General features: G+C 50.4%; 1 protein-coding gene and 2 pseudogenes across 1 annotated transcript; 2 read left to right on the top strand and 1 right to left on the bottom strand.

Annotated features, from left to right (window-relative positions):
* Nucleotides 1-1,292: 1,292 nt before the first annotated feature.
* On the bottom strand, nucleotides 1,293-2,793 carry LOC103636787 (E3 ubiquitin protein ligase RIE1-like; annotated as a pseudogene).
* Nucleotides 2,794-7,789: 4,996 nt separating this feature from the next.
* On the top strand, nucleotides 7,790-9,405 carry LOC109941527 (5-amino-6-(5-phospho-D-ribitylamino)uracil phosphatase, chloroplastic-like; annotated as a pseudogene).
* Nucleotides 9,336-10,699, top strand: LOC103636786 (nuclear pore complex protein NUP96). The gene is made up of 5 exons (XM_020542580.2): nucleotides 9,336-9,431; nucleotides 9,540-9,663; nucleotides 9,915-10,060; nucleotides 10,147-10,244; nucleotides 10,498-10,699. The coding sequence occupies exons 1-5, from the start codon at nucleotides 9,417-9,419 to the stop codon at nucleotides 10,697-10,699; spliced, it is 585 nt and encodes a 194-aa protein (XP_020398169.1). The 5' UTR covers nucleotides 9,336-9,416.
* The last annotated feature ends 551 nt before the right edge of the window (nucleotides 10,700-11,250 follow it).

Genomic DNA, 11,250 nt, shown 5'->3' with positions numbered 1-11,250 from the left:
CTTGTGGGTATATACATTTTAGCTGTTTTATGGTTTATCTTGTGCACATTTTTAATTTAACTGGAAATTTGAATCTCCTGCTTTATATTAGTAGATATTTATAGGAGTAGAGAAGAACCCAACCACTTACAACTTACTCCAATCACTGAGTCCATCTACTTTAGAAGAAATAAACTGGATGCAGCCAAGGGTAATCTACTAATATTTAAGCTCAAATTGAACTAACAAATGAACTTCAAATGATAGATCATCAATCTATTCCAGTAGAAATAAACTGGATGCATACAAGGGTAATCTTGAAGCTCAGATTGAATTAAAAAAAGGAACTTTTGGGTGATAGCTCATCAATAATAAACAGGATACCCAACAAAAGCATAGGCAACACTCTGAAGTCCCGAAACAAAAGCATAGATAACACTTAGCAAAATCAAATCAAGGTCGTTCACAATCTAATAGCACTAATATGCATCATCAATGACTAATCTGTTATAGAACTACACCATCACATCGAGCAAATGATGATCATTCACATATTCCAATACTAATTCAGATAATCTGCTCTGTTTCCACAGATTTGGTGCTCATGGCCATAAGCACACTTAACAATATGAATGTCAAATAGTCAGTTTCAATTAACATGGTACATAACATACCCTGATTTGAACATGTTGGGTTGTTGGCAATGCTATAACAACCATCGGTTGTTGGCAATGCTATAACAACCATCTAACTACCATATTGCCATCGCCAATTGAATAACCACATGTTACATGATCTAGACTTTTGAAATATATTAGCTTGTTTTAGGTATTCTTTCCTAGTCTTTTAGTCAACCTTTTCCTATTCTCTTCTGAGATAAGGGGGTTGTGTTGTATCTGACTATTTCATTCTCTTGTTAATTTGAAGATATATACATTGATATTTGTGTTGAATGTTTAGCAAAAATGCACCGTAGGTCAAGAACATCAGGAATAAAAATATATCGTTAACTATCTACAACCTTAATGGTAGCCAGAAAATAATCAGATGATGACATAACAGAGTACACATGACACAAGGACTCTGAGTGAAAATTACATGAGGATCTTAGCTCACCTTGCAGATGATGACATGGATTTCTCAAGGGCCCATCAAATGATAGTTCACTTATGCTTCCATCTATGAATGATGCGGGGGCAGTCTACACTGCCTCCTTAATAGTTAGTAGAGATTTAACGGTTCTTAGACCTTCCGTAAGATATAGTATATTGCACTTTGCATATTCTCATCAAAATCTAGTATGACATTTTTATTCAATCCTTGGTATAATCAAACCAAACTAATTGCACGTTGTCATTGGTGAATCCAGATGCAACAAAAATGAAGGTGGCATACCAATACAGCCTTGGAGCGCCGTGCTTGAGCACCTCCCCACCTGAGAATATCCAGTAGAATCCAATGATCCACCACAGAAATGATATCAACGTGTTCATCGTCTCGCAACGACCTGTATAGCTGTGAGAGTAATCCAAATATCGAAGAATAGCTAAAAAGTCAACACACACCCACAAGTGAGCACAGTTTCAGAGTCCATTGCATAAACCCTAATCCTAATCCCAGCACATCACAGAACATAAGATGCTGAGGTTTAGATCGTGTCCCACCTGCTCCTCCCTTCCGCCCTTTCGTCATCTTCGCTGTCGGCGTCCGAGCTGTCTGTCCCAGCACCGGCAGACTCGACATCAGACACCGATCTTCGGGCGCGCCATGTCTCGCGGCGGGTGTCGGCGCAGACGAGCCCGACGTGGACCAGTCACTGGGTGGCGTACCCGACGACCCACAGTCAGAGCGGCTTGACGGGGCTCTCCTCAGCAGAGGACAAGAGCACGGCGGCGGCCGCCGTGGCGAAGGCGACGTTCTAGGCAATGTCGAGCACGAGGATGGGGCGGGAGTGCGCCCAGTCCGCGCGCCTCCGCTGCAGTTGCAGCGCCGCCGTCTCGCGCACCAGCATCGAGGGACCGCGCCGCCCCGCCGCGCGCCGCGAGGCGACTCGGCCTCGTCGCTGAAGGAGGAGGGGAAGACCCACAGGTGGAGCGGCTTGATGGGGCTCTCCTCGGCAGAGGACGAGAGCATGGCGGCGGCCGCCGCGGTGAAGGCGACGTTCCAGGCGATGTCGAGCGCGAGGACGGGGCGGGAGTGCGCCCAGTCCACGCGCCTCCGCTGCAGTTGCAGCGCCGCCATCTCGTGCACCAGCATCGAGGGACCGCGCCGCCCCGACGTTCTAGGCAATGTCGAGCACGAGGATGGGGCGGGAGTGCGCCCAGTCCGCGCGCCTCCGCTGCAGTTGCAGCGCCGCCGTCTCGCGCACCAGCATCGAGGGACCGCGCCGCCCCGCCGCGCGCCGCGAGGCGACTCGGCCTCGTCGCTGAAGGAGGAGGGGAAGACCCACAGGTGGAGCGGCTTGATGGGGCTCTCCTCGGCAGAGGACGAGAGCATGGCGGCGGCCGTCGCGGCGAAGGCGACGTTCCAGGCGATGTCGAGCGCGAGGACGGGGCGGGAGTGCGCCCAGTCCACGCGCCTCCGCTGCAGTTGCAGCGCCGCCATCTCGTGCACCAGCATCGAGGGACCGCGCCGCCCCGCCGCGCGCCCGATGAGCGCCGCGAGGCGACTCCGCCTCGCCACTGAAGGAGGATTGGAAGCCTGGTTGCCGAAGCTGGCGGCGTCGGCACGGAGATTGGGCTGCGGAGATGGGGGCCACAGCAGCGGCTCCTCCGGTCACGGCGACGTAGGGAGGCAGGTGTGCTGTAGGGGCATGGCGGCGGGCGTGCGCGGCGGGCGCGTAATCCGCGCGCGTAGGGTTTCGCGGCGGGATTCGTAGGGGCAAGGCGGCGGGCCTGCGCGCCGGGGGCGTGATCCGCGCGCGTAGGGAGAGGAATTGCGGTTGGGGGAGGGCGGGGGCGGTCTACACTATACTCTTAATAGTTAGTAGAGATACTCATGAAGCCGTGCGACCGTATGTCCGCCATCCGCGGCGGAAGGTCTCGAGGGCGGGCACGCCACTTACGGCCCAAGGCCCATAACTTCTCTCGGCGCCGGCAGCTGGACCTGGACGGAGGGAGAAAAGGTCGCTGGTGGGTTTCGTACACGCCCGCTCCTGGGTGGGAGCAAGCAAGGCCCGTTGGCGACTAGTAACTTGTGTTCTTGGGCCGTGGGCCGTGGGCCGTGTGACTGGGATGCATGATTAGCACAAGCTGATCTGTTGTTTAATTTTAGGAGGAGGACTATAAAATCCACTCCGTATGAAACTTGCATTTCAAAAAAAAAAAATCCACCTCACTTCACCGTTTGGATGCGCATCAATCAGCAGTCAGGCGCATTTACGGTGGGTCGCTCTCGGCCGCGTTGACTCCGCCGACTGGCCGGCCCGCCGGGCGGCGAGTGGCAGGGCAGCAGCAGAATCCAGCACGAGCGGGCGGGCGACTGGACGGGACGGGACGGGAGGGTCCCTGTCGCGCTGCGGCGCTGGCAGTCACGCACGCGGTCCCGCTGCTGCGCGCAGGTGGCCGACGCCTGCACGGCCCAGGGCCCAGCTGGGCGACACCACGGCGTCACGTGCCTGCAGGGCGCCAGCGCACGTGCGTCCATGTGTCGGCCATGCGCGGCGGAAGCGGGATGGGATGGGCGGGGTGGTGGCGGCAGTGACGACTGAGACGAGACGTGCCGTCGCGATCAGCGCGTGGACGAAGCGACAGGGACGGACGTGCTGCGCGGATAGGTTCCGTCCCGTCCCGTCGCCCCCCGATGATGGGCCGACGTGGGTACTGTGCTGTGCGTGATGGAGGGGCGGCGTGTGGTGTGGCCCACCGTCCACGATTCCACGATCGGACGGACGGAGGAGTGGTGGCTGCTGATGCCTCTGGACGGCCGCGCCCATAACTCCTTGGGTCCTATCGCCGGCAGCGATGTGCCGAGGGGTGTATACTGCAAGTAGTTGGGCCGGAGACGACGAGACGCACCCGCGCGCCCAGCCCATACCATGCCCCCCGACCGCTGGAGCGAAGAGGTCGCCGGCGTCTCCTGGTTCCGTTTCCGTACACACTCTAGTAGCAGAGTTAGAGCCGATAGCTAAGCTACTAAAAATTACCAGGATACATCAAAAAAGTTTAGCAAATTGGCTAACCGTCGACTAGCTATCTGTTATCTAGTTAACTTCACAATCAATTTTTAGCCAACTACTCGTGCTGTCCGTATATGATTTCGCAACACGGTACGTAAATGGTGTTAATAGAAACGGCAGGAAAGACGAAGTAGATCAACCAATAAAACACAGAGCACGACACATAGATTTACGTGGAAAATCTTTCAACGCGAAGGAAAAAACCACGGGCGAAATCTTCATTATATGTGGAGTGTTTACGTACGAATGACGGTTTACAAGAAGAGTAAATAATGATGACGTGCAACAAACTCTAATTAGGGTCACTAATATATTCCGCGGCCCTGACGTGCAGGGCTACAGGGCGATGGGCAAGTTGGCGTCGCTACGCTTCGACCCAAGCCTCCCCACGTGACAAAGCCTCCGCTTCTCTCGCTAACCCAACCTCCATATGCAAAATTTGGATTACAAACTCAACAATCTCTATCTTAAGGTAAAATTTTATCTTATACCCATAACTTGTAATCAACTTTCTGAATAATAGAAGGAACAAACTGTTGATATTATCATAACCACTAGGATTAAGTAATTATACCAACTAAGTTCGAGCAAAGCTTAAAACTTAGCTATATGAATAGGTTTAGTCATCGTATCAACCACGCTCCGCCCTAAACTTTCCATCAATGAACCTCTGCTCTGCTCGTCAATACGATATCCATATGTAGAGTTTGGATCATAAACTTAAAAAAAAATAAATCCCGTGCGGTCACCTCCATAATACAAAATGGAGGATGCGCTACAAAAGATAAAGTGAAAGATAAAGTGAAGGAAATGCTACGCGGTGGAATGGAGAAGACATGCGAATCAGCCATCAGTGCGTGCATTTTCGACGTCTACACGTAGATGGCTAGCTAGTACAAGCAAATAAAACTAGTACCGACTGTACTTTGGAGGAGAAATTCGAGTTGTATGTGTCACAATTCCAAAAGAGTCACCTTTTTCCAGTTTCCATCTTTTTTTATCGTGAGGATAAACCCTTTTTTAATCAGGAGAACACCTCTTTTCCCACTAGTGCGCGCAGCGCGCTGCATACGCTGTATCACCACTCAATAGTATCTCTACAACTATTAACAACCGATTGTAGACTGCCCCCGCCCGCCCGCCTACCTAAGCCCGCCCGCCGCGGCCGCCGCAAACGCCGCGACCTGCACCCCCGCCCGCCGCGGCCGCCGCGAACGCCGCGACCTGCATTCCCGCCCGCCATCCAGCCCGCACCCCGCCATCCAGCCCGCAAGCCGCAATTGCCACTCCCAGATCCCGTCATCCGCCTCCATCAATGCCCTCCTCCTAGATCCCGTCATCCGCTGCGAATCTCCATTCAGCTCCCCCTCGCGCTTTCGTCGTCGCCGTGGACCGCTCGCTGGCGCTGACCTCTCCCAAGCGCGGCATGGTGGTACCCAGTAGCCAGTAGTACCCAGTAGCCATCTCCATCCAGGCTCAAACCCTAGGGAATCTACCCAGAAATCACACCCCAAGCAGGGTCCTATCGTATCAAGAAGCCGTCGCGGGGGCCGGATCGCCGCGGCTCGGAAAGGAGCGGAGCGAAAATCGTGAGCAACCTTTGCTGTTCTCCAGCGGCTATGTTCTTGCATCTTTTCGGGCGGTTCGTGATTCGGTTCTTCTTTGTTGGTTCTGTTACCACAGATCTGCAGACAGATAAGGATTCGGAGGCGGGATCAGGAGCTGAAAGAACCTGTTCGAGGTGAGAATCGAAGGACAGCAGGAGGGGTTTGGTTGGTTCTTCCGTGGGATTTTGTTGGTTCAGCCTCTGTCTCTTTGTTCTTACGTGTTTGACTGGTTATTTTGGTTCGAATACCTGCCAAGGATGGGGAATATGAGTAGAGCGGCTGGGATTTGCATGGTTTTGATGAAGCTCTTGTCTGAACTGTTGCTCTCGTTTGCCTTGTGTTTTTCTTGCAGGTGGCCTAGACTCGTAGGGATCGCGTTGATATTGGGAGAAATCACGGAGAGGCGGAAACCGAGCAATAGCCAATAGGTGCATAGAATTTGGTGAATAGGTTGCTCACGTCCTCTCTGAATATTTCTTGCCAATCTGGCAATTTCATCCAAAAAAATATTTCACGCCTCCAGGGGAAGGGAAGAGCAACAGTGCCCGGGGCACCAAGAATTCGTTGCATAGATCCAGGAGAAGAACAATAGAAATCTGGGCAGAACGAGAACAGAACTGTAAGAAAATTTATGGTTTCTTGGTCCATTTACTGATGTGCTGATTCATTGTCTGGTTGGTTCTTGAATCACTGTCTCACCGATATGAGCTACACAAACTTCTCGCAGGACTACAAGATGCCTCAATTGAGAACTGCCAGCAGGCCGGCGCTCGCCAACAACTCTGCTGGTGGTTTTTTTATCAGGAGAAGGGTGGCATCACCAGGAACTTCCTAGGCAAAGGGCGCCACCAAGCCGCTGGCTCGACGGGTCCGAACACCTGCAGCGAGGGCTAAACCAAAGAGGAGAAGCCCCCTACTTCACTGGTACCCAAGGGTCCCACTCCGTGACATCACATCAATCGTAAAGGTGGTGACCTATTTCCCTAGACTGTATTTGGATGTTCCATAAATTTCTTTAATATTCTGTATGTTCTGTGATAATATTATGCCATAAACTTCACCATGCTAGAACTAATATTGTGTAACAATGATTTGATTGAGGATGACAGTAGCATGAAATTGCAGGCTAAGCAAGTCTTTTATGCTTAATCCAGTGATTAACATAAAAATTGTTGTAGTTCAAATGGATTAGCAATGATTTTGTTAGGCCAATCAGCACCCTTTTGTTTTATTTGATTGGATTTTGCTGTTCTCAGTTTATGCAGTCAGCAATATGAATGTGCTTAAAACCAGAGAAAGGTCTAATGCTCCCCTCTTTCAAAATTTAAGTTGCTTTAGTTTTGACCTAAGCCAAACTCTTCTAACTTTGCTGAAGTTTATAGAAAATCTCTACAACTATTAAGAATCGATTGTAGACTGCCCCCGCCCGCCCGCCTACCTAAGCCCGCCCGCCGCGGCCACCGCAAACGCCGCGACCTGCACCCCCGCCCGCCGCGGCCGCCGCGAACGCCGCGACCTGCATTCCCGCCCGCCATCCAGCCCGCCCCCCGCCATCCAGCCCGCAAACCGCAATTCCGCCGCGGCCGCAGGAGCCGCCGTGACCCCGCCCGCCGCAATCCCGCCACGGCCGCCGCGAACGGCGCGAACTACCCGCCCACAAGCCACAATTCCGCCACGGCCGAAGCAACCTCCTGTTCCTCCGCGACCCAGCGACGCCTCCGCGGCCGTCCGATCGCCCTATCCGCCGCTGGTACCTCCTCCTCCCTCCTTATCTCCTTGCCTCGTCCGCTTCCCCTCTCCTCTCTTTCCCCCACCCAATCATTGATCTCGGCTTGAGCTTCAACTGCCGATTGATTGATTGATTGGGTTCCTGGCGTTAGTTTGGTAGTCGTGCCCTTCCTCTTGCTTGTTGGTTCTTGGTTGCCTTCATCTCCTTTCATGTGTTGGATTGGAGTCTCAGCTATTCGTTTCTCCCTCTTTTCTTGCAGCGCGATTCCGGCAGAGGAGTAGACGGTTCCAACAAATTTGGTCCAACAATTGTTTGTTTGGCCGCTTGGGCTCCGGTCTCTCGATTCTTCGTAGCTAGGTGGGAGGGCGCCGGATCCAGCGGCCATCATGGTTGTCGACACGGTCAGCGCGAGCACCTCCATAATAGCCCCCACCTGTTCGACCACAGGTCCAGGGGCACCGCCGCTTCCCACCACCACCACCTCCGCCGGACGTTCCATGTCGTCGCCTGCCGACCCCTGCCCACCGCCTTCGCCGGCCGCCGCCTCGTGGCTCGGGCCACCAGGCAGCCGTCGTCGCGCCTCGTCGATTGGCCGGTCAGGGCGCTGGCTATGGGGTCACGAAGGAGGCCAGGGCCAGCCCTCGCAGGGAGTATCGGGGGATCCCCGGGGATGGTGGCGACATGGGGGACGTTGGGGTCACCAGCCCCACGCCGTCATGGCCTCCGCGGAACAGGGCAGATGACCCCAAACTGAAACTTTGGTTCCACTTTTGCTTTTCCAAGGCTCTCAATTTCATATTTCACCATCCAACACTTACACAAACCATTCTGGGAGAACATGGCGAATTGAACTGAAAGAAGACCATAGTTTCTTTCTGTATAAAAAATATATATACGTTGGTCTTGACCATTCTCTCATTTTTGCTAAAACTTTTGCAGGCCGAGCATTCCTTGCCCCAGCAGTACATTCACGCGTTCAAAGACGGACAATTTACGACATCTCCAGTGTCTCATTCTGGGGCTTGATTGTCTGCACGGCTGCCATTTCTTATTTCCTTTTGTTTACATCAGCTAGCTTATTACCTGCCATCTGGACTTATATTTTGTAGTTAGCAAGGTAACTAGATATTAGAACGGCTCAAAATTTTCACCATTTCTTGTTTCCTTTTGTTTACATCAGCTAGCTTATTACCTGCCATCTGAAATTTTAATTAAGTAAACTGAAACTTTGGTTCCACTTTTGCTTTTCCAAGGCTCTCAACTTCATATTTCACCATCCAGCACTTACACAAACCATTCTGGGAGAACATGGCGAAATTGAACTGAAAGGAGACCATAGTTTCTTTCTGTATAAAAAATATATATACGCTGGTCTTGACCATTCTCTCATTTTTGCTAAAACTTTTGCAGGCCGAGCATTCCTTGCCCCAACAGTACATTCACGCGTTCAAAGACGGACAATTTACGACATCTCCAGTGTCTCATTCTGGGGCTTGATTGTCTGCACGGCTGCCATTTCTTATTTCCTTTTGTTTACATCAGCTAGCTTATTACCTGCCATCTGGACTTATATTTTGTAGTTAGCAAGGTAACCCACTGCACAACCCGCTGCTCCGCCTCGAGCGCATGTGCTGAGAGTGGCTCGGCGTCATCTTCGAGTGGGAGGGGGTCATCGTTGAGGATGATGCCGAATTGGAAAGGCAGGCGTGGTTGACCCTGGCACAGGAGGAGGGCAAGTCGCTGCCTCCCGCTTTTGTGTTGCGGAGAGTCGAAGGGATGAAGAACGAGCAGGCGATTTCTGAGGTTCTCTGCTGGTCTCGGGATCCCTCCGAGCTTAGAAGTTTTATCACAGTATTGCGAGTCATGGAGTAGAGATGATGCTCAAAGGCAGTACATTGTAGAACTTGGTATACCAGAAGAATGGATGCATGAAGCTCTGGTGAGTTGAAAATTCCTTTAGTAATATGCTTTGCAAATGGTTTATAATGCCAGTGCATGAAAAAACATCACACATGAAGCATGTGTAGCTAATGAGCTCTATATACAGGCTCTTTATCACGAATACTATGGAGATAAACAGGGCGCACTGGAGAATTTGATTCAGTGTGGCAACTGGAAGAAAGCTCATACTATTTTCGTGACTTCTGTTGCTCATTCTATGTTTCTGTCATGTAAGTTTTGCTTACAGTGCCCTAAACATTTTTTCAATGAATTTCTTTATTTGGTAAATATATTACCCTTTTTTCACCATGGTTGAAACATATTGCTTTTGCTGTGCATAAATATACAGCTGCACATATTTCCTAGAAACCTCATGATGAGTTTGTTCAAACAATCTATTCATTTTATTATCATTTTTTTATAAACATGGCATTCCTGGTATGAATATGCAGTCACTTCATTCGTTGTTATTTTGGCTCAGCTAACCATCAGGAGGTCTGGAGGATCACAAGTGCCTTGGAGAACCACAAGTATGAAATTGCTGACTGGGACCTTGGTGCCGGAATATACATAGACTTCTACGTTCTGAAGAACTCAATGCAAGAAAGAAATGCCATGGATGATTCGGTACAAGCCCTTACTTCAGAGACAAACTCACAAGCATTTCCTTGTAGAACCGTGGCTGAGATCAGCATTACTTTTTTTTGTTTCAGGGTTCACTCGAGGAGATGAGTGAATCATGTAGAAGTTTCTTTGGCCGATTAAACGAGTCGTTGTTAGTCTGGGGAAGCAAATTACCTGTTGAGTCAAGGTAACGTTCGATTCTACAGTATGTGACTGATCCACATCCACTATCTGAAACCATTTCCTTCTGTACCATGTTTTGATGGAGTTGGGCCACTGGATTATAATGAGTTGATGCAAATAGCAAACCTGAACTACCTGAGGAACTTCACTGTTATGTTAAATTGTTCAAATCCCAGCTGATCAGCACCATTTGGAATTCTGAAGCATTCTTGTTTAGGTTTATATTTGGAGTATTCTCTCACTGGGCTTGCTGACAGTGTCGTGTTTGACAGGGCATGCTACTCGAAGATGGCAGAGGAGCTATGCGCGCTTCTGGTGGACACCCCAAGCGAGACGCTGAACCTACCCATGGGGTGTCTTCTAATGATGCTCAACGCTCCAGTTCCGGACGAGAGCAGGTCGTCGTACCTGCAGGACGCACTCTCCGTCTTCACCGAAATCCTTTGCAGCGATCCGTAGCACAAGGGTCCACGGTGTTGCCATAATCTGGGTGAAGGGAAGTGAAGCCTACAGGCAACACGCCGAAGAGTTTGTACGTCTCATGTTTGGTACTTGTAGAAAAAATTAGGAATGTATAACTATGACCTGATGTTGCTCCGGTGAATTTGTAACTCCGTCTGAAGACATGTGTCGGGATTTTCGTTGTATGTGAGTACCAGGTCTTGTGAAACGTTGACTTGCGAGCTGTACCAATAGGGAGTGATTTCCTGGGCTTCATTTCCTGTGTATCCGTGTGTGTGTTTGTGTGATTATTACAGGGAAGGGCAGCGTCACGGTGAATTTGTAACTCTGTCTGAAGACATGTGTCGGGATTTTACCCCTATTAATTAATGAATGTTTGCTATAAAAAGAAATTGGAGAGGGTAAATAAGGTAAAAATATTATTTTAGTCTCTTTTAGTCATCCCCTTGGTGACTAAAAAACTAAAGTTTAGTCACCCCACTTTAGTTAACGTGTTTACTTATTTAGGGACTAAAATTGTAAACTTTAGTCACTAAACTTTAGTCACC

This window comes from Zea mays, chromosome 8 (genome assembly GCF_902167145.1).
Source record: "Zea mays cultivar B73 chromosome 8, Zm-B73-REFERENCE-NAM-5.0, whole genome shotgun sequence".
NCBI lineage: Eukaryota > Viridiplantae > Streptophyta > Magnoliopsida > Poales > Poaceae > Zea > Zea mays.
Note: the sequence above shows the minus strand (reverse complement) of the source record. Positions and strands in the feature narration are given on the sequence as shown.